The sequence below is a fragment of the Grus americana genome, chromosome 6, assembly GCF_028858705.1.
Source record: "Grus americana isolate bGruAme1 chromosome 6, bGruAme1.mat, whole genome shotgun sequence".
Lineage (NCBI taxonomy): Eukaryota > Metazoa > Chordata > Aves > Gruiformes > Gruidae > Grus > Grus americana.
The window spans coordinates 37,547,086-37,570,195 of NC_072857.1; the positions used below are offsets into that span (position 1 = coordinate 37,547,086).

At 42.8% G+C, this 23,110-nt stretch overlaps 1 protein-coding gene across 12 annotated transcripts in view; it reads left to right on the forward strand.

Annotated features, from left to right (window-relative positions):
• Nucleotides 1-23,110, forward strand: part of UNC80 (unc-80 homolog, NALCN channel complex subunit) — a 132,964-nt gene that overhangs the window by 89,214 nt on the left and 20,640 nt on the right. For all 12 annotated transcript variants that reach the window (XM_054829417.1, XM_054829422.1, XM_054829418.1 and 9 more), the window contains 13 exons: nucleotides 1,140-1,320; nucleotides 2,879-3,147; nucleotides 4,674-4,808; nucleotides 5,565-5,703; nucleotides 7,387-7,483; nucleotides 8,185-8,355; nucleotides 8,650-8,742; nucleotides 10,790-10,825; nucleotides 11,169-11,387; nucleotides 15,336-15,536; nucleotides 17,940-18,063; nucleotides 20,304-20,429; nucleotides 22,300-22,423. In XM_054829417.1, the coding sequence (XP_054685392.1) occupies nucleotides 1,140-1,320; nucleotides 2,879-3,147; nucleotides 4,674-4,808; nucleotides 5,565-5,703; nucleotides 7,387-7,483; nucleotides 8,185-8,355; nucleotides 8,650-8,742; nucleotides 10,790-10,825; nucleotides 11,169-11,387; nucleotides 15,336-15,536; nucleotides 17,940-18,063; nucleotides 20,304-20,429; nucleotides 22,300-22,423 (1,915 nt within the window). The remainder of the gene's footprint in view (nucleotides 1-1,139; nucleotides 1,321-2,878; nucleotides 3,148-4,673; nucleotides 4,809-5,564; nucleotides 5,704-7,386; nucleotides 7,484-8,184; nucleotides 8,356-8,649; nucleotides 8,743-10,789; nucleotides 10,826-11,168; nucleotides 11,388-15,335; nucleotides 15,537-17,939; nucleotides 18,064-20,303; nucleotides 20,430-22,299; nucleotides 22,424-23,110) is intronic.

A 23,110-nucleotide genomic window follows, 5' to 3' on the forward strand; every position in this document is an offset into this window, starting at 1 on the left:
CCAAAAAGATTAAAATGGCCTGTCCAGTTTTGTCAGGGCATTATTTTACATTTCACATTTTTCTATTTAGAGTAGTTAGAAGCCAAAATATTTCTAAACTAAAACTTAGATCAAGCATCTACCAGCCTCTCTGTAGTCATGCAAGAAGTTGCTGGACAACATCCAACTTCAGCAAAGCAAACAGTACTGTAGAGTCTACCCACAGAGCAGCAACCCATGGAAAAGTACTTTCTTTGCTATCAGTTGATTGAGCACCCAATTCTAAGCTGAGTGCACTTCAGAGCAAGGTCATAGCAACTGCAGGACATAGGAAGCTGAGCTTTGTCACATGTTAAGCCACATGCTTCAAGTTTTGGCTTCATCCCAGTAGCTAAGAGCTGTCTCAAAACTGCTTCAAAAGACAGTTGCTTCTATTACTGAGCATCACTCTGCCTTATGGATACTTTTAGCATCAAAATAAAGTAGCTAGCCTGACTCATCCTACCAGTCAGAAGTTCAAAGGAGGCTGGTAGAATGGAACTCGGTTTCCGAGTTGGTGTAAACCAGAAGCAATAATCTGAAGTCAGCAGGACTTGGCTCGTTTGCAGTAACTCAGAATCTGGTCTGCTTCGTTTTATGACTACTTTTCTTTTGCAGCTATACATACACTTTCTATGGCCAGACATGAGCCAGCCTCAACCCAGAGGTAGATAACAAGTTCATGTTGACTATAGTCTAACACCTCGCACAGAGCAACTGCAACTGTATGGCTTTCAGTTTGGAGTTGGTTTGTCTCTGACCACCTTGGGGCTCACACTAGCAAAGCTTACATTAATCTACAAAAGACTGCATGGCACAGTTGCAAAGTGTTTTACAACCATTCAGGGTCCTCCACAACTGACTGAAAGAGAAAGTGTTGTTAAAACCTCTTTTACAAGCAGGATCATCTTTCCTGAGCTGGGCTGAAGAACAGTGGTCACACAAGTTCTAGCAAAAGGGTGCAGTACTAACCCTGTAAATTTCAAAAGGTTCCTCTGAGCCATGAGTGCAGCAGCCCTCCCATCAGAGAAAGCCATGGAAGCTAACTTAGAAAAGTGCATATATGTTGTAAAGAACTTTGTGATCAGACTGATTCTGATCCTTGTCTCTTTTCCTCTCAGGTGTTCACCCGCAAGCTAGAAGAGGTGGGGCGGGTGTTGTTCCTCATATCGTTGACACAAAAAATCCCTACTGCCCACAAGCAGTCCCATGTATCCATGCTCCAGGAAGATCTCCTCCGCTTGCCTTCATTTCCCCGAAGTGCCATTGATGCTGAGTTCTCACTCTTCAGCGATCCCCAAGGTATGGCCTTTTGATAGCTTTCTCTGGTGGTCCTACAGGGCCCAGAAGGTTTCTGTGAGACATTCTAGAGACATGCAGGCTTCATTTCCCTTAGAAACATAGAGACTTGTAGCATTACTTAAACCTGCTAAATCTCTTCCTAGGGAAGATGATTACATAGCTGTTGGTCTGTAAGCACAACAGTAGAAAGGGCTTTGCAATGTTAGAGGTCTCCAGACAAAGCTGCTTTCTGTGGACCCAGATAAGAATAAGTTATAATTATGCATTAGAATTATGCATAAGGCTACAGCTGGAATACTGTGTCCAGTTTTGAGTTCACCAAAACATGAGAGTTTTTAACAAACTGGAGAGAGTCCAGGGAAAGGCCAGTAAGGTGGTTAGTGAGCCAGAGGACTTGCCATAGGAGGAGAGGTGTAAGGATCTGGGCTTCATCAGTTCGGAGAAGAGAAGGCTTGGATGGGGGGTAGAGCATCTAGTGGTGGACTTCCACTGAAGCAGCACTGTAGCAAAGACAGAGACAGATTTTTCTCAGAAATGCACAGCAAAAGGACAAGAGGCAGCAAACACATATTGCAGCAAAGGAAATTACAATTGGCCATAAAGAAAAAAATTTTCACACTGCAATCAGGAAAATACTGGAAAAGAAGCCCAGAGAGGCATTGGTATCTCCATCCATGGAGATTTTCAAAAATCAATCAATCAAGCCACCTCATGAGCTTTGAAGTTAGCCTTGCCTGAACCAGGGACCTTAGGTGGTCTTCTGTAACCTAGATTTTTCTGTCAGTCTTATGGGAGTCTTTGCACTGATTTCTCTGAACCTTGGCTTAAGAGCTCCAGTTGTCAGCACACTCCACACTAGCATCCTGTCACTGAGTCAGTGTTTTCAGACCCAAGCATCTGAAGGCCAGTTCAGAAAAAGTGTCTAAGACTGCCTAAAAAGGAGAGCTCAGAGACCTTTTCCATCCACTTTGAGGAAGCAATGGGCCTTCAATGAAGATTGGGCAAATTCTGCAGCAGAGATATAGAAACAGCACACTTTTTAGAAACTTTGCTGTGAAAGTCAAGTAGGGTTTCCAGCCTGACTTGGGCTGGAATGGTAAGCATTAGCAGGTTCTGTAACAGGCCCTAAAGGCACTTGATTTCCAAAGCATTATTGCAACTCTGCATCAATGTCCTGCAATGTGTGGGACACCTGAAGGATAAAAATTCAGCATAAATCCACACAACTGTTGAGGTTATGTGAGGCAGATGATGAATTCCTGGTTGTATGTACAAGCTCAGATCAGCTTTCACTTTTTAAGAGGAGAATTTCCAACCAGTGGAGAGTATATTTAATGAGCTGTATGATATTCATTACTCTTGGTCTTCATGTGAGTTGCTTTCAATCAAGGTAGGCTCAAGCTCTCTGGGAAATTCCAGAAGCAAAGGATGAGTGAACTAATTTCAAAAACGCAGAATGATGGTCAGTGTTGTGAGAGGGTTCTCTGGAGCTCTGGAAGTGTTGTGAGGCTGGCTGTGGTGGACAGATTTGATTGCTGTTGCCTTTTCTCCCCCACAGCTGGGAAAGAGCTCTTTGGCCTGGACACTCTTCAGAAAAGCTTGTGGATTAAGCTGCTAGAGGAGATGTTCCTTGGCATGCCCAGCGAGTTCCCCTGGGGGGATGAGATCATGCTGTTCTTGAACGTCTTCAACGGTGCCCTGATCCTGCACCCTGAGGACAGTGCCTTGTTGAGGCAGTATGCTGCCACAGTCATCAATACAGCTGTGCACTTTAACCACCTCTTCTCTCTCAGCGGGTACCAGTGGGTCCTCCCCAGCATGTTGCAGGTGAGCCACTTCCATGAACAATATGAGGGACTGAGCACTTTGTTCTAGAACTGACTGTTAATGGAGAAGCCCCACTTTGGGGCTTGAACCTGCCGTTAATAGCTTAATTCCTGATGCATATATGCACATACCCCCACAGGGCTCTTTCTGTTGCAGGCTTCTCCGCTTTCCTTGGTGAAATGCATATACAATTAATTATTTCCCTTTTCTCAAGTAAATGAGATATTGCAAGTGTAACAGGCCATGGTGATTGACTGTCTTCATAAACATGCTAGAGGCTTCTGATTGTATTAAAGACATACTAATCTCTTCAGCCTACTAGGCTACTGAGAAGTGAATACACCTCTGCAGAGGTCTTGCACATTAATAATTTTTTAGAAACCTTCAAGACCCCTGTGCTGTAATGGGAATTTTGCACTACTATAAAATCTCAGCGTTATTTGTTGCCAGCAAACAGCAAGAAAATCCTGCCCACCCCAGCCCCAAGCCTCCCACAGACTTGTACCAGGAGAGAACTGCAGACAGGCAATTGAAACAGACAGAAGAAGGAAGCACGGTGAAGTTGTTCCTAGCAATTTATACTGTTTACATAACTGAGAAATAAATCCCACATCTTTGGCAACACATTGACTGCATGGTTCAGTGGCCAGTCCTGAAGGAAATGCCACTCTAAAAACCTTAAAATATCTAAAAGTGGGTGGAACTGTCAGTGTGTTGGAGGACAGGCTAGGAGTTCGAATTATCTTGACAAACTGGGGATGCAGTCTGAAAAAAGGAGAAAAAAAACCAAATTATGTCGCTCAGGTTGGACAAGCATAGGTCCCTCCTTATGAATAATCAGCCACATAAATGTGGAAGGGAAAGTACCTGATTCAGTAGCACTTCTGCAGGACAGAATATTGGAGTTGTTATAGATCTGAAGCTAAACATGAATCAACAGTGTCCTTCTGTTGAAGGATAAAAAAGAAAAGATCTCATATGCCATTCTGGGATGACTGTACAGATTTGCATCTTGTGAAAGAAACTTGGAATAATTCTGCTGCTCCAATCAGCAGCATTCCTGACTTGAAGTGCTGGCTCTGCCCAGCTGTGGGCACATCAGTTAATTGAAGAGACTGCAGACTGGAATAGGGATGTAGATCTAGAAAGCATGCCATACAAGAAAGGACTGAAAGAGCTGGGATTTGATTAACTGAGAAAGATGAAGATTGAAGAAGAAAGCACTAACTGGCTTCAAACAAGTAAAATGCTTCGAGGAAGGAAAGGGGAGGAATCTACCTCTGATACATAGGACAAAAAAATAATGGACTAAAGCTGTGACAAAGAAGGTTCAGGAGTGACAAGCAGACCTTTTTTCTAAGGATAGTTTGTCCTTGAAATGCAGTGCCAGGGAGAGCGGACAAGTCTCCACCTTCAAAAATGTTAGGCAAGCATATCAGGAATGACAAGACTGTACTTGATTCAATCTGGGGTCAGGAAATGAAGAGCACTTCCAGTGGAGTCCATGTCCTTTTTCATTTGCTCAGGTATACGCTGACTATGAAAGCAACCCACAGTTACGCCAAGCGATTGAGTTTGCATGCCGCCAGTTCTACGTTCTGCATCGCAAGCCCTTTATTCTGCAGCTGTTTGCAAGTGTGGCCCCTCTCCTGGAGTTCCCTGTGAGTAAAAGCCATTCCCTAGTCTCAGCATGGGGAAGCCTGTGTATGCAGCCAGTCCCCCATCAGAGATCACAAAGAGAAAACAGCTGGAGCAGCAGCACAGTTCTCATTGAACATGTGTTTACTGCACTTGATGCTGCACAGAACCATTTCCTGAACTTATTTCTGCATGCTTCTGTTCATCAGTTGACTGAGCAGAATGCTGAGATAATGGGCCGCTGGTATCTAGGCTAGTAAATGTGATCTCACTTTAAATTTCTGTGTATGAGATTGTAAAAGGACAATAATGATTTGTAACTCTTTAAATACAAAACCTCTCTTAGAATCCAGCAACAGGAACTAAAAGCTTAATGCCAAGTTTTCGTGCATGTGAACTGTAAGACTGGATTAGCCATGGTTTCAAATATTTACTAATTACTTTTTAACATTTTAATGAGTTAAAACAAGTTAATGGAATTTTAATTTGAAGTGGGATTGCCAAATCTAACTGCATATACACTATAAACACACACATCTTTCTCCTTCACAGGGCAGCAAAGATCTGCTGTTTCTGGGAAGTAAAGCTGTGTGCAGCTTTTAGATCGTGCTTCCACTGTAGCATCAATCTGTTGAGTCAGGCAAGACTTACTGTTTGAACTCCATGTGGGCCCTTTGTCAAAAAAAACCCCAAAAGGTTGCTCATACCTCCAGATAAAGACTCCTGGAATGCACACAAGCCCTCAGCAAATCAACCACAAATGTCTGTTTTTGAAACAGGATGCTACAAACAATGGAACCAGCAAAGGAGTGTCAGCTCAATGCCTGTTTGACCTGCTGCAGTCTTTAGAGGGAGATACTCCAGACATTTTGGACATCTTAGAGCTGGTGAAAGCAGAAAAGCCTCTCAAGTCATTAGGTAATAGAAAAGCACCCTTTATTCAGTAATTCTGGTTTGTTATTTATTGATTGAACATGCATTTGATGCAGCATGATTTGTTCAGGGCCCTTTTCCTTCCAGAATGCAGTCACATCTGTTACTGATGGCTCATGAGGCTTTTAAGGTTGGCTTTATCACCACCATCCTTTTGATATTTTCTGCAGGAGGGGAATTATTAATTTATTTTATTCCAAAGTTACTTTTTCTGCATGGAGCCTACTAGTCTGAGACTAGCCCCTGGCATTTTGAATTCTATCATGTGTGGGTGAAGAATAAAGATGCCTGATAAACTGTATCACGCTGACAAGATCAGTGTTATCCTCTCCTCTGCTCCATGTGGGCAGGAAACAAAAGCATCCTCTCCCGTGGGCAGATTATGACTAGTAAATGATGGATGCCATTCAGACATCCAACAGTGCTGAGTTCTAGGGAGCGTGTTGATTTATCACAAAGCAGAGTATATATAGCTGTATGATGTATCCAGGACACTGTGTCTCTTGATAGTTATCCATGCAATGCAGCATTTAAGAATTTGGCAGCTTTGTGATTTGCAGAGAAGTGTATTTTGTTGATTTTTATAAGGATCTTCAACTTATTTTCCAAATTTGCATTTCCCTTAAATAATACTGATTTTGATGAACTATAAAGCCTGTCTAGCCTTAGACTTAAAATGCAGCATACTGGGATTTTATGATGCTGAACAATTATACCACAAGTTATAATATAAAATGGTACAGAAACGGAAGATATTTCTTCCTCTTTGTGGATTGTAGCAAACATTTATATGAAAGCTTTGGGTTTTCTGTGGAGGGTTATGCAAAGGCATCTCTGAAAATTCCCAAGTGTGTGTTGACGATGAGACTGTAGATGAGTATGTTGTGTGCCTGGTATTTTCCATATGAAGACCAGAATTATCTAAAATATCTGACTTCCAAGTTCCATTATTCAAAGTGATTTACATGCTGTGGGACCTTAACTTTGACTTGGGCTCCTATATACCAGAGTCACTTCTGAAAATGGGACTATAGTTGTATTACAAATATTAGTCTTTTGATACTTCGGTTTCTTGGTGCCTGGCACTAATTATCCCCAAGGTAATATTCGTAGTATGAGACTTAAATACTTTTGAAAACTTTTTCTCAAATCACTAGCAAACCAGACTCACTTTGGTGCTGGCGCCCACGTGGCTTTCAGTATAGAAGGGGCTTGATTTTTTTAGAAGTAAAACTGTTTTCTGCCATCACCGGTGTATCAGCATCATTTTTAGTGCAGTGGAAAGATCTAGGAAAAAGCAGAGGGAGCATAAAAATTGTCATTAAGTTGACATGTGTCCTTGTCATGTATAAGCTTAAGATTTTACTTGTCATGGGTGATGTTTGAAAGGGGACTCCAGTAGCAGCTGTAGGCCTTATGCTCAGCAGTGATTTGACCTACTGAGAACTGTTTCTCACCTACTGAGTTCTTGGATGGCAGGGTGCAAGTGGGAGTGCAGCATATGTTTTCTTTTTATAGACAAATTTTTGTCAAAAATCAAGAGCCTATTGGAGATTGTTAACATGAGAAACAAACAATTGAAAAGGGGAAAAAGGAAGAAGTGTGCTAGTTCCTTTCATAGTCAGTGTGTTTGTGTGATAGTCTTCTCATATTGCTTTACTCCCTCAGACTTCTGCTATGGGAATGAAGACCTGACCTTTTCGATCAGTGAAGCCATCAAGCTGTGTGTGACAGTGGTGGCCTATGCTCCTGAATCATTCAGAAGGTGCTAATCTGTTTTCTTGGTTTGTGCAGACTCAGAAAAGGCATAAAAGCTGCATATAGCATGTGAAAGCAAGGCAGACAAATGGAGGCAAAGAATATAGAAATGCATTCCAAGCACGGGGCTTCTCTGTGAAGGCAAGCCTCTGCCTGTTGATACCTTTCCGAGGGCACCAGCTCCAAATCCTGCCAGCCGCTGGCTGCAGCACTAAGCTGGATGGCAGTCTGAGCAGCAAAACCTATGCTGTATTTCCAGGTGGGGATTACACTGTGTCCTGCAGGTTTCTGTTAGAGACAATGGAGAGGGAACTGGAGGGGGAGAAGCAGGCAGCTGGAAAGAACAGGAAGATACAGAGACAGGGGAGGTAAACTGGTAAAGCAAGAAAGTTAGTTTCCAAGGGGGAACCAAAGAAGAAAGGACTCTTTGGAAGGGAAAACGAATGTCTGCAAATGGATGACATTCGCAAGATACCCAGAAATCTGGGTTGTTTTTCTTATTATTGTTTCATGCATCAGATAATTTTCCCCCTGACGTCCCTGATCCAAGAGTTTCTTTGGCCCAGGACTGCTTATCTAGTGAGAAGCAATGAAATCACAAGGCCAGTGAGAGATCCATGGGTCTTTAGATAGAAACTTAAGCCTCCACCTGATTTGAGTTTCAGGATTGACAAAATAAAACAGACTGAGTATTGGTTATTTTTCCAGCCTCCAGATGCTGATGGTCTTGGAAGCGTTGGTTCCCTGTTACTTGCAGAAACTGAAGCGACAAACCTCTCAAGTGGAGACTGCAACAGCGGCTCGTGAGGAGATTGCTGCTATGGCTGCCCTTGCCACCTCTTTGCAGGCCCTCTTGTACAGTGTAGAAGTTCTCACCAGGTAACCCGCATGGTTCAAAGGTCTGAGCCTGTGTTTGGTTATCAGTCTGGAGAGAGGGAAGGCACAGGAGGTCACTATATGCAACTTAGCTTCAATATTGGTTGAGTTTTAGACATTGGTTATCAGTCTGGAGAGAGGGAAGGCACAGGAGGTCACTATATGCAACTTAGCTTCAATATTGGTTGAGTTTTAGACATGGTAAAATTAGTGCTAAATTTCACCAGATCACAAGCAGAATTTCAGTGCCCTTGTTAGATTTAGTGTTTAGTGTGCTATTCACCTTCCCTTTGCCAGGCCTATGACAGCCCCACAGATGAGTCGATGTGACCAAGGCCATAAAGGGACCACAACAGCAAACCACACCATGTCAGCAGGTGTGAACACCAGGTAAGTCAGTACGCTTGCCCTCCTTCCCTCCTTCCCTCCTTCCCTCCTTCCCTCCTTCCCTCCTTCCCTCCTTCCCTCCTTCCCTCCTTTCTTTCTTTCACATTTTTCTGAACAGCTAAATGTCTTTTTCTTTATTCCCTTTTCACACTGTAGTATACTGACAAAGCAACTATGTCCCTTAGTTCTCTGCTTTGCTTCCAAGTCCACTGTCAAAGCAACCACTGGGCAGACCACACTTGGATAGCAGAAGGGTCAGATCCTTCTGGCCTTGTTCTGAGAGACTGAACAGCAGTACGAGCTCAAACTGCACATCAGCTGAGACTCGCAGAGACTTGCACCTCCTCTAGTTTTCTTCCCTTCCCTTCCCTTCCCATTTCCTTTTATTTTTCCTATGGTCTCTTCCTATCATCTTTATCTCCACAGGGGTCTGGGATTTTTTTGCAGTTACAGATAGCAAAGGAGCGAGTAGCAGAGAATTTGAGAGAAAAGAAAGAATGACTGGGAATATTTTTGTCCTTCTTAAAAAAAAAACCACAAAAAACACACACAAAAAAACTTCACATGGAAGAAGGAAATAAGAAAGGAGGTGACAACAGCAGACTGTAATACTGTTCCTTGGCCATATTGGCCATTCCAATTAGGCTGCTGCAAATTAGGCAAAGCCACAGGACAATTTACTCAGGCATAGAGCAAGGGCTTAAGAAATCTTGTTATAAAATCTACCCACAAGCATTTGGGATTATGAAGGTTTTCTTTGCAGTACTGATTACTCTTCTGGATAGCCCTGCCTTCTCCTGGCCAGGCTATGCCTTACTGTGCTTAAAATCTGAATATTTGTGCTGACCTGGAAAGGGAATTTTACCCTAGCAAAAGCTGCAGCAGCTGTTCTTCCCGAGCAGAATTCCTCTGGATTTCTCTTTTGTTTGTTAACAGCTGGTAGTAAGTCTATGCACAGCCAATAGTCTAGTACCATACCATGGGCTGTATAAGACTGTAAATCAGGAACACCCTTCTGGCAAGATATGCTTTCCAAGTTATTCCCTGTTGTCTTTTGTATCAAAAGGAGATAGAAATCACTCTCTACATGGATCACTGAAGGGCTATTATGTCAATTTATAGATGTGTAGTGCACACGTCTTGGTTGGTAACTCCTGGAATCAGTGTGTTATTCTTTAAGACCGATTCAGACATGGATTAAACACAGCTTTGACTTTCAGTCCCAGATCTGAGAAGCAGATAAACCCCTTCAGGTTCAAGTCTGAAGTGGTTCTATGCCGTTTACTCCCATTGCAAGATTGCATAGTCTAAGGAAAATAAGGTGTAATGGAAAGCAATGGTTTATTATTTGTCTGCTGATTTTGGAGAGCAGTTACTATGTATCTGCTGACAGGCAATGCAGGGACTCTTGGTGCTGTGTGACTCAAACATTTTGGTTTACATTTCCAGATATTTCTGATTATCAAACATTCAATCTCTGATCCAAAATATTTTTGCACTGCTCCAGGTTTCCTGCTCTTGTTTCTTATGTTGTGTTACCATTGCAACAGACATCTGCTAGCAACAGCAGGAGTCTCATGATGGTAGAATGATCGCTGTTCCAGCCTTGGATGTGTTAGCCAAGTGGTACAGGGTTTGTTAATGCTTTCTCAACAAGAAGTGGCAAGAGAAAATGACAGCAAAACAAAAAAACACTCTGAGGTATTCTTTCCACTAGGTGAGCTCTGGTTTCATGAAACAGACTGAGCACTGGGGTGAAAATCAGTAAGAGAAATTGCTTGGAAGATGGCTGTGTTTTTTAAGCCTGAATTTTTTCCTTTCATAGCAAGGGCAATAACTATAGCAATCTGTTGTTTGCTGCCAGTTGGGAGGTAAAGGCCATTCAATGTGGTCACTAACTACATGTAGCCATTGTTCTAGTGATATAAGATACCATCCTGCCCATGGCGAGTATACCCCTAGGCTAGAACAGTGTCGCTTTCTTTCAGAAAGGCACGGTTCAGGCATCACTAAGCTGCTGTTTACAACTACACTGTTTCTGTTTTCCTAGGTACCCAGAACAGGGAGCCAAACTACACTTTATCAGGTACAGTAAAATTTTCACCCAATCTTCCCGGCCGTGTGATGAACTGTTCCCCAGGAGTTTCCAGGTTCACTGGGTCCCACTCACTGTTGCTGTGACAGGCAGCCTTTTTTCAGGGGAGGGTAGCAAAGGATAGTCCATATAGAAATTATTCATATTCTTAACAGGACTTCGCAGGTGATAATTTCCCCCAACTTTATGTTTTATTGCAGATACAACTATCTTTCTTTTCAATTGCAAGGGAAAGCATCTATTGCAAAAACATCCTAGAGACGTTGTTATAATCTATCTCTGCTCTTCCACTGCATATAATACTTCCTTCTTTTCCTCTTTTTATATCCTCCAGGGAGAACCTTCACTTACTGGAGGAGGGCCAGGGTCTTCCCCGAGAGGAGCTGGATGAACGAATTGCCAGAGAGGAGTTCAGGAGACCGCGGGAGTCATTGCTGAATATCTGCACAGAGTTTTATAAGCACTGTGGTCCAAGGCTGAAGATTTTGCAGAATCTGGCTGGTGAGCCCCGAGTGACTTCTCTGGAGCTGCTGGATGTGAAGTCCCACATGAGGTATTCCACAGGCATTCTGCTTTTACTTCTTCATTTCAGGGGGATTCCTTTCTTTTAGTTCTCAATGTTTCATAATAGCAGACTGTCACTTTTTGGTAGTGTAGTTGTATTGTACTGTCTGAAACATGTAGAGCTTGTTTTGGATTTTCCTTAGATTGTACCTGATGCTGCTTGTGTGTAAGAAAGATTTCATACGCTCTCCTCCGGTCTCATTCAGACCCCAATCCCCAGTGGATGAAATAGCTCTGTGGAAGCCCATCTGATACATCAGAATAAGTTGCAGCGAGGAGCAGAGCAGATAAGGCTGCCTCTGCAGGGCAAAGGGTGGGGAAGCTGCCTAGCTGACTGAATACGACCTTTATCCTCTCCTGTGACACTTGCATCAGAACCAGCTGCTAACAAGTAAGAAGGGCAGAGCAACCACTGCACTGTATTGCATAAATGCCTGAAATACAGGGGAGGATGGAGGCATTTACAGGACCACCACCTCAGCGCGAGATACAGCAGGTGCACAAGACTTTTTTTATTAAGCTGCAGCACTGAGCCCAGCTTGCTGGTTGGATGCTCCCTGCAAACTGTTTCATGTGGTGCTGACTAGAAGGAGTTGGGGGTAGGGTCTTCTGAGCACTTTGGACTTAATTCTCTTCTCTGTGTTTGCAATTCATGGTAAACACAAAATAACACAAGGTGCTACTAACAAGTTTGTCCAGATGTAAAAGACAACAAAAGCAGCGGGCTGAGAGGGAATGGATCTGATTCTGTTGTCAGTTTTTCACTAATTTTCAGGAGGAACTCCTTTCTCACCTAGTATTATCTGAGGAAACATAAACTCAAGTGAAAACAGCACAGATACTCTCTGAGTTAGCCACACTTAGCACTGTTCTGACTAGCACTTGTCAGAAGGAAAACTGGGATTAATATGAGGCAGTCATAGTGTATCCCTTGGCGGGGGGGTCACAGGGAGACAGCTATCTGAATTCTTTTATGAGACAGAAATACTTCAGGATCATTCTTTGAATACAGAACAGCTAAATACCAAGAGGTCGGGGTTTTTTTATGGCCTAAGCCAAGCGGTGCTCAGTAGAGTATAAAGTAAATAGGGAAGATAGCAAAGATAGATATGTCTGGGACTGGCCTTAAAAGTGAATTAGAACCACTTTAACAGTAATTTATGTTGCGCCCTGAACCCCAAGAGGCCATTCTGGCTGCAAATTATTTCTCTGTTTGAGCACTATACCTTTCTCCTCAGGAGTGCCCTGTAAGGGAAGCTGAAGGGTGACAGATCCTAGCAATGCACTGAGCCAGATCTGTTCCTGCTCCCTACACCATGGAAAACCCTCAAAAAACTCTTCTACTTTTTACATGCATGCTCTGAAATAAATGGCAAAGCCACTTAGCTGGCAGATTCTGTCACAATTAGAGATTGTTGGATTCAGGCTGTCTCTGTACAACATAAAATTGAGTTTGACATTAATTTAGGTCTTGTTTAACAAATGCTGCAAATTCCTTTGGGAATTGGGAGGTGTTTTTTGTTTGGTTTGTGTGTTTGCATATGAATTGAATGTAGTGTTACCCCCCTCTGGCAAATGTTTAATAATTTAGAGGGTAATTTTAAACAAGAGATGTCTGTTTCCACAGCTGCATGTCACTCTTATATAGCGCTTGGCTGCAAAAAACTGAAAACCTGATGGACATGGCTGCTTTTGCAGTGCCACCTTTACATTTTTTCCTTTAAATTCTACCCAAGCCTCAGAAATCAATACATCTGTTTAGTTGTATTACAACCTCCATGAATTTTAGCAATACAAGCCTGAGATAAGAACTTTAATCTTATGTTAGAATCAAAGGTGAGATTCTTAGGAGAGATTATGTTGGGGTGATTTTTTTTTCTGATTTCGGTGGGAGTGAGGAACATGTGTCTGATGAACAAACTTTATTTAGTGCAGTAAAGTAAGGGGCTTGCTTCCTTTTACTATCCTAGTCTTACATTTGTATGTAACGTTAGAAAGCTCTGAGTATTTGCAGTTTAACGGTAATGTGGGAACTTCATTTCTACATCTTTTTATATTCCAGAGTAATTGAGTTTAATTGTTCTTAAACTATTTTATATCCCTCTCTTAAAAGATGAGTTTAACAAACTTAATCCATATGTACAGAAGGTGTTATTGGTATATTTTCTGGAAAGATACTTTCTTCTGAGAACATTTCCATGAAGTAGAGTCACAGTACACAGTAGTAGCCAGCAAATAGTGCGTTCTTTTCGAGAGAGAGTGTCTTTCATGGTCAAAGGTTACAGCAGTCAAACTAAGGGACTGATCTGCAGAAGATAATGAGCTGTGCTCTGATGTCTCCTGGAAAGCGCTGGAAATAACTGCTTTATTGGGATTGGAACCTGAGTTGCTTTATCACAGTTAGTCCTAAATAAAAGCAAACATTGTCTTGATTCTTACATAAATTCATTTCATAAGTACCAGTGAAATGACTGACAGGATTTAACCACTGCAGGAACAAAACTTTTCTAAGTAGAGATTTACCAGAATGTGATGTGACAGGCATGGTCTTGCGAGGCTGACAGATACCATTTCAAAGACTTCAGAAAACAAGATAATATGCTAGTCCCTTCAGGCAGCATTCATCTCACCCAATTTTAGCCATTTAAAAGTTAAATGTTTAGTCTGCAAAAGTCATAAAGATCTCTTTGGACCCAATGAAAAGGGAGAAGCACATCCAATGAGCTGTTTATGCCAGTATTTCAGGAAGATAAGAATTTCCCAGGTTGCTTATTTCTGCATGAATGGAGCTAGAAGGTTAATCAAGATTGACATCTCAAGTTGGATGAGATGGATCTTGCATTTTATAATGCATAGGAAAGTTTTCATATACCATTATGTGCCACTGATATTGTATTGCCAGAAAGAAGAATAATTATATGATAATTTAAATTTCACAGTGTTTAAGAAAACAGACCTACTCCACAGTGGGACGAAGTAGTTGTGAAAAGTAATAATAAAGAAATACTGGATAAAGAAATACTTTTATAGCACTTTAGGTTAATGTGAGGAACTTGTTGCCCTTGATATTGCTAGGCAGATTTTAAAGAGAATGGAAATATGCTCCATTAGTTGAAGGCATTTCAGAAGAAGCCCCCACAATATGAATAGGATTGTACTGTAATAGTCCACTACAAAGACTATTAATGTTTCAGGGAGTACACAGGTTTCTATCCCTTTTATTAGTAGGTGTAGCTCTATTACTTGTCTTTGTCTACCGCAAATATTCAAGTATTTCAGTAGGTCTTTGTCAAACTGCAAGTGTAAGTTAAATGTTGCCATGGTATTTCACAGTCAATACAGAAAATGCCATCGGCAAGGCCATCTGGGAGGGTTAGAAGAAACAACAGCAACACAATCTGTAGAGGTGTTAGGAGAAACAAATCAAAGCTGCAGGGAGTAAACATACAAAGTACATGTTGTGTAAACCTATGTGACAGCACATTATGTTTAAAATGTAACACCTGATAATGGCACAGTGAGACTTTTAAAGTGGTGATACTGAAAAACAAGCACAACAGGAAACCAAATCATTCATTGACAGAGAGGTGATGTCAAGTCTGTGTTTCACAGACATTTGCAATGCAGTCTTACTAAGAGCTCAGGTACTTTGTTTTTAGCTACACAAATCTGTGATTCCTGATGTTCCTTTAATATCAATGTAAAAATATTATTTAGACCATTCAGAAGTACATTAATATAAACAGTGATTCCCGCAAAAGAATCTTCAGAGACCAGGAACTGTGGTATCGGGTCTAAGAGTTTAAATAGCAGCACATTTGACTTTTGCATCTTTTTCTTTTTACTAGGCTACTGAAGATTTATCTGTTAGTTCATTGGCATGTGTGGAGAAATGCAAGTTATATTTGATTTTCCTCTTCACAAACCTTGGTTTTAGATTGGCAGAAATCGCACATTCCCTGCTGAAGCTGGCACCTTATGACACGCAGACAATGGAAAGCCGAGGTCTCCGGCGCTACATCATGGAGATGCTGCCCATCACTGACTGGACAGCTGAGGCGGTGAGACCTGCCCTTATCCTCATCTTAAAGAGATTGGATCGTATGTTCAATAAAATTCACAAGATGCCTACTTTGAGGTGAGCAGGTATTATGGAAACCCTCTGGGGTCCGTTTCTGATGTTGCAAGCCTTGAAGTGTGGGTATGTCATCAAACTAAAACTGTCACGTTACAGTGAACCTTTACAACATATCAGAAAATGAAAAAATGTTTTTATCTCTGTAAGTGTGCATTTATGTTGACATTTTTGTTGTGTCTTCTGGTAGCAAAAGAAGAAATGCATGGTTATTAAGAACTACAAAGAGAACTTCCAGAAATCTCATTTTTCTTTCTCCAAAACAAGTCTTCAGATTTGTACCATCTCACTACCCTCTTTATTTATTTTAGTTGTGAGTTGAGGAGGTGAATATTATTTTTTAATGGAAAGTTAAAGCTTAGTAAGAGTATTTCTAGCATGCCTTCTTACAAAAATACTGTTATGTTCTCTGTAAAAATAAAAATAGTCTGCAGCTGTGCAGTAGCTTCTGAATGCTCCTTAGTAAAGGGAGCAGAACTGCATTGATTACATCTAGTCAGTGGCTGGTGAAAGCCTGGGTCATCACATAGTAGCTTTATGGTACAGGCTTTGGCGACTTCAAGAAGTATTCAATATGGAGCATTCCCACCTCAGAGGCAGTGACACAAATCCACTCTGGGTAGTGTAAAATCTCCCAACCCTGCAGATTTTCCAGTGATCTGAGTAAAAACAGTTATTGGTCTCAGTCACCCACATGGGCATATGTCCAATTCCTTGAATCAATCACTTTGTTGGCAGTCTCAGCTGAGAAGCCAGATGATGTTAGAGAACATCAGAATTTAGGACTCAGACACAAAACTTTAGGTCCCAGTGGGAATCATATGTAAACAACTGAGATGGAGCAAATAATAGGGAGGTGATCTCTTCTTTCTGGCATCATTACCTATCACTTTCCTTTGGCTGATAATCTACTTTAAGAAATTCCTGCCCTTGCAGGGAATTTAGAGGCAGAAATTTTGATGCTTCTCCTTCCTGTTGGTTTGATTCTTTGCCATATCTTGCCTGCTTCTCGCTCATTCTTTCTTTTTTCGCTCATACTTTCTTCTGCCTCAAAGGCAGCTTAGGAGTCTTCCTGTTCCTGATGCTCTTTCCTCTTTGTGTAAGCTGAATGAATGCTCATAAATTAAAATTCCCTTCATATTCTGTCTGTGCCTGTACCTATGCTTGGCTGAAACTGCTCTTCTGTACACAAAGGGATCGAGACAGAAAAGCCATTGGACCAAATGCAGCAACTACATTTAAATGTCATTGGGCCAAGAAGCCTCTTAGAGGTGAGGCTGAGTGCCAAACCCCAGGAGCTATCTATTGGGCTACTCACATCAGAATCTTACATGCTGCCTCCTCTGAGCACCCTGCTCCAAAACCAGTGTCTGATGGTGGTAGTGTACGTGTAAGAACAAGAACAAACTACTATTCTGGAGATTTAAGAACAGCGGATGCTAAAAGATGAGATGTATGCTGGTCTGCATAAGAACTTACATAGTGAACACTTGATGTGTCTCTAAGTCCACTGAGGAGCTTGAATAGGGTGTTGATTAGTCTTGAGCTAACAAGTTATGCAAGCCTTGTCTTTCTGTCCCACTAAGTGTCCAGTCAGATGTTGGCTTCAGAACTATACTTACTCCAAAGAGTCAGGCCTGGTGATGAAGCATGTCAGCCACTTTGATGTTACCTATGCTATGTCCGCTTATGATTAGGAAGGGCTCCATTCAGCATCTGTCATGAGCCCTAAAAGCTGTTTTGGCAAAAAAAGCAGTGTCAGGGAAGAAGGGATCCTGGAACAAAGGGCTTTGGCGCTGGTAGGGAATGAATCAGCCCTCCTGCACAGGGTGAGTAAAGTAAAGATTGTAGTGCTGGGCAAGTTTAAGTTTAAGGCAGACTGTCTGGGAGTCATTCTGGCAGAGCAGACTAGACTGAAAAAGCAGCTTACAGAGGACACTCACAGCTGATGGGGTTTTGTTCCCTTCAGTGAGAACAAGCCACAAGAGATGGAGGAGTAGCCCTCAGTTGGGAGCATGGCACAGCAAACCTTGTCTCCCCACACAGGCACACCTGAGACAGCTGTTGGTGGCTCCCTTTCATTCATTGTCTGTCGGAGGGAAGCATCAGGGAGTGAAACACAGCTCATCCCCCACTGCTGCTGCAAGGGGGTTTGTGTCACTGGCACAGACCTCTCTGCTACGTTTCTCATCTCTCTCAAACGCCCAGTGTGCTCTGTGGCTCTGTGCTTTCCTGAGCTGCGTGGGTAAAACCTTTTCTCTGTTGCGCACTTTGTGCTCATCTTGGACGTCATTGCTGTCTGAAACGTTTCCTCTGTGGGCGTCAGTGTGTGTTGGTCGCCGTGTTTGCAAGCGTCTGGTGGGGGGCAGGAGGCCACAGCTAACGGCACCTACTGTTGTATTGCAGGCGCCAGGTTGAGTGGGAGCCTGCCAGCAATTTGATTGAAGGGGTTTGTTTGACACTTCAGAGGCAGCCAATCATATCCTTCCTGCCTCACCTTAGGTCTCTGATCAATGTGTGTGTCAATCTGGTGAGTAGCCGAGCGGCAACCCCGTGAACCTTTGCTAAACCTTTCCCCGCTGTTGACTTCTCTGGACTGAAGATGACAGTTCATTCCCATTCCTGTCATTTTACCTGTCCCCCTTACCCCTTGCAAGGGGACTTCGCAAGTGACACTAGAGATAGCAAGGTTCATTTTTGAAGTGGTGCATGGGGAGATACAGTGACCAGTAGCGGTGGTCAAGCGATTTATTTCCGTCGCTTCCCACGCACCACTTTGAAGATTCACCTTCACCAGATTGAGCTGAGAGTTGAGGGCTGCAAGTTGGAGAGTGGGGTGGTGGAGACTGCACACACCTGGTAGAGACGGGGAGAGGGTAGCACTGGGGATACCTACCGTCTCCAGTGGGGAAGGACCCTGATGGGTCTGTCAGAGGCCATCAGGTGTTGGCTAGTTAGAAGGGTTTACATGGGTGGATTCACTCCACTGTTCGCAATGTCCCTGGCTTGATCTAGTACAGGTTTGCGCTGTACAATGTTCAGGTTCCACTCTTAGTAGAATTTATGCTCCTAAGTGTGTTATAACAGACAGCTGATACAGATGGAGCCTGTCTGGTCATTCAGTGATAGATTGTAGTGTTTCTGCAGCTGTTAAAGTGGGGCAAACCCTCCATTTGGTATCAGTGTAACTCCAGCCATTTGAACAAACTTGCATGCTCACATTCCATGTGGAAAAAATACAAATAAAAGGGGAAAGGCTGCACCAACATTTTTGTTGTTATTGGGTTTTGTAACATTTTCTTCTTAGAATGAAAATGTTGTAATTTTTCCTTGCAGTAACAGAAAACTTCCCAGGGTTCACTGGTGCTCTGAGGAGCTTTAAAAACAATGATCATCAGTTAAAATGTAATGTCAATTTTTGCCTGGCTCCTGTCCTTCAAGTCCATACAGCACTCATCCCTGCAAGGGCAGGGAAGTTCCAGCCCATCAGTCTGTAAGACTTCTCCCTTGTTCAAGCAGAGGTAGCTACTTGGAGGCACTGCAAATCTGGGCCCTCAAACTACTTAGGGTTGCTGCAGAGTTAGCTCAAATACAAGTTTAGAATGGATTTGCAGTTTGGCAAGCAGGCATGGCAGAGTGAATCACACCAGCAAGCTCTCCAAAGGGCCTGCATTAAGAATTAGCCAGTGCTCTAAAAATAGCGGAAAGCTCCGCAGTGCTGAAGTGCAGTCATCACTCTTTACCTCTAGCTGTCAGAACTCTGGCTGCTGTGAGCTGTGGGAGCATCCCTGACTGCATGCTGTATCATGTGTAGACCAGTTGCATCACAAAGCCCAAAAAGATATCAGCCAGGAAGGCGGGGAAATGTCTAATAATAATAATAATAATAATCCATGGTGATGTAAAAAAGGGCTCTGCCTCTTCCCCCTCTAAATTGTCCTTTGGTTTTCTGGCAGAAAACTGGTTACTGCCTTTCTACCCAGGCTAAATTTAGAAAAACAGAGTGCATTCATCTCCCCTAAGCACGGGCATCGGCCAGGTAGCCTCTCCCTGTTCCCATCATGTAGATGTGTCTAGTCATGGAGAGAAACAGGCATATGCAGGCCTGTGATTTAATTCTTCCTGAGGGACACATCCAAAATGGTTCAAATAACTCTGCCCTAGAAGTGCTATTTTCTTGTGCTGATATTTCAAGGAGTTCCAGATGACCAGGTCACATACAGGTGACTCTGCTTCAGACATCTGGGGTCAGGTGAGATGAATCATACTTAGAGTTCCTAAGAACAGACTGTGTTTGAGAGGAATCTGAACATTGTACAAAACCCAGCTTGGGTCAGACTTGGGACATTATTTTTCAAGTAGATCAGCAAGAGAAGGGAAAAGATGTCCAGTGTCAATGCAGACTTTTTGCTTTGATGACATATTTTTATTTGTTACAGTCGTTACATGACATATCCTCCAACTCTAACTGTTCCACCGGTCCAGTGCTGGTCATTCAGGGCCGGTACTGGGTACATTTATAAATGTACCAGGTTACCTGTGCACTCCTCCCATCCTTGCTGGTTCCCTCTTCTCCCCTCCCTTTCCCTGCTAGAACTCCTCCTCACTGGCCCCAGCTCCTGCAAGGACCACTGGGGGGGCTGGTTCTCCTAGAGCCACCCCAACTCAGTGCTCGATGGAAAGCCTCTCCATTTCACTGACGTTGGAGGATATGGCATGGATGACACTGTAAGTAGTCAGTTGTGGTGATGTGCTCTGTTTGTATTGCAGGTGATGGGAGTGGTAGGACCCTCCAGTGTGGCTGACGGATTACCCCTTCTTCATCTCAGCCCTTATCTCTCGCCACCTCTGCCCTTCAGCACAGCTGTTGTCCGGCTTGTAGCATTGCAGATACAGGTGTGTCTGCCCTGGCCTGTAGCCAGGCCTGTTACAGCTTCTGGTTGAGACACCAACTCATGGGTGCTCTGTTTTCTTTCTGCAAAAGCTGGGCAAAAACTGTGGAACATACACCAAAAATGAAAGAGCAGCAACATGTAAATTCTCCCTTCTTTTTGAAGGCTTGAACTGAGCTCAGAATTCACCTGTTGAGGCCAAGTCCACAGCAAGCATCCATCAGCTTAACACTGCCATTGAAGTCCAGGGAGTTCGGCTGATTGATGCTGTTTAAGGCTCTGACAAGCACATTAGGATTCTCTGCAGGATCTGAGGGGTTATCATAAGTCTCCTGCCATGGGGAAATGGGCCCTGGCCTGGGTCACATCCATGCAACCCTACCTCTTTTCTGTGGGACCATGTGCGTAACTGTGAGTGGAGTTTGTGCTCTTCTGCTCTTACCTGAGCTGGTCACGCAGTGTGCCAGCTCAAAAAAAGCAGGGCAACTTGGCTCTTCAGCTGCTCACTCAATAGCATCCTTGTTGTCCAGAATAAAAAAACCCATCCTGGACTTTTTGGAGAATCCATCACTATTCCTTTCTCATAGCAGTGCCATAACTATTACAGAGTCTTCCTGCCTCTGTATCCCTTTCCCTCCCCATTGGCATGAAATCAGACAGAATGGCGACCAAGGAAGGCACAAATTTCCTAATCCAGCTCCAACTTGCATTTTTAAATATGCATTGGCACATCCAATTGAATACTTCAGCAGGTATTTCAGAGCCGTGGGGCAGCTTGGGAAGGAGGGCTTATAGGGACCAAAACACTGAGCTGTCCCTCAGAGCATAAGGCACAAAAGGACATTTTGGTACCAGCTGACATAGAAAGAGGACAAATTTCTTCCAGCTCTGAGGTAATCATTCTTTAATGAAAAGCAAAAAAAGAGCCTCATTCACCTTCTCTGAAATCTTTTCTCTTTTTTAAAACCAGATACCAAATTAATCATTTTTTAAAAGTATTGGGAGTTTTTACTTTTATTATCCTCTACTCCCTGTTCACTCATTCTTTTCATGGGCTTTAAATGTAATGAAAACCAAACATGTCAGAAAAACACAAGAGTAGTCATATTCCTAATACTTCCAGCAGGATATGAAACAGAAGTACTTCACACCCCCTCAGAAAACATCTTCTGGAATTTCTCAGCCTAGATCTGCAAACCTTGAGGGGTAGCAAAGTTCAGTTGCATTTCACAGCTAAGTCTGTAGCAACTGGGAAGTTGCAAATAAGCAGAGTTCTACTGACAGTCATTTGTATTACCTCCTCTAAAGATGAAAGGCCTTTCAATTTAGGCTTGACTATGCGTTAAGAAGTAGATGTGCATTTTGTTTATTTTTCAGGAGTTCATTCTTTGCATTAGGGAGGATGATAGGGCAGCACAAAGGCAGAATAAAAAAAACGTGTTCGGGAATAACCTCCATGTTTGGACAGCAGAATATTTAGATCATGTCATTTGTGCAATTTCCTCTATTCATTTTTTTTTTTATTCCCTGTAGTCTGGGTCAGATCCTGATGCCATTCACAGTAGTGCAGAGTTTAGGACTAACACTCAGCTGATTCCTGTGGGATACATCTGATTTCGTTAATGATATCTATGAGTTAGGAATCTGGGCTTCTTACCTCTTGGCTGTGACAAGAGCAGGTGACACCTATGTTACCCTGTGAATTCCTTTTACTCCTGACTAAGTGGTCTCAGGCCTTCTAATTCAATCAGGACATCAATGCTGGTGGTGTACTGTGTAAACAGGATGCCCAGGGGATCGTCATTCTCTGCAGTAACTTGTGTGCGTGATCTGCTGATGAAATCGTTTAATCCTTTCTTATTATTACTGCACAGGCTTTGAAAGAAGATTTTCCCCTAAGCCATGTCGTCTCCCCATTCACCAATCAGGAAAGAAGGGAAGGAATGCTTTTAAACCTACTGATTCCATTTGTGCTCACAGTAGGATCTGGAAGCAAAGGTCTGACTAATTTAACAAAAAGAATTTTTCTTCCCCTTTTCTGACAACCGATGTTTGCACTTTCTCTGCTCGCTGTTGATTTTTTTATTTTTTAATTTGGTTTTCTGTCACTTTTTAGTGTGTCAGCTAAGTGCCCTTTAGGTCCGAGACTGAAAAAAGCCCCACTGGGAGAAGTTGTTGTTGTTGTTTCTTCTCTTTGTTTCAGCTGTGCCATGGTTCTTGAGTCAGGTCTGACATAGATGTGCTCCTTCTTTTGAAACTGGAGTGCAGGGCAAGACAAATCTGTTGTAGCAGAAGCCACAGAGGGGAGCAGAGGTCACAGAAATGTTGTGCCCCTGTGGATCACAGTCTGCCCAATCCATACCACTTGTCTGGCACAAGTCCTGCTCCTTGATTTCTTCTATAGAGGGTGATCACTGGTAAATCCCTAAATGAAAGCAAAGAGTAAAGGGAGAGGGGAATGTCAAAAGGAGATGAGATTATGAGACCACTGAACGGGACATTTCTTTGTGCTGTGTAGCTCTGTGTTCGTATGTGTTTGTGTTGGTGCTAAAATAAACTTTGCCTTTGCTTGCAGGAGGAGAAGCAGCATAACAAGGTGTGGGGGACGGAGTTTTGGCTTAGGGGACATTTGAGATTGCACCCCATTGTGGAACTGAACAGGGTCTGGATCTTTTGGGTGTCTTT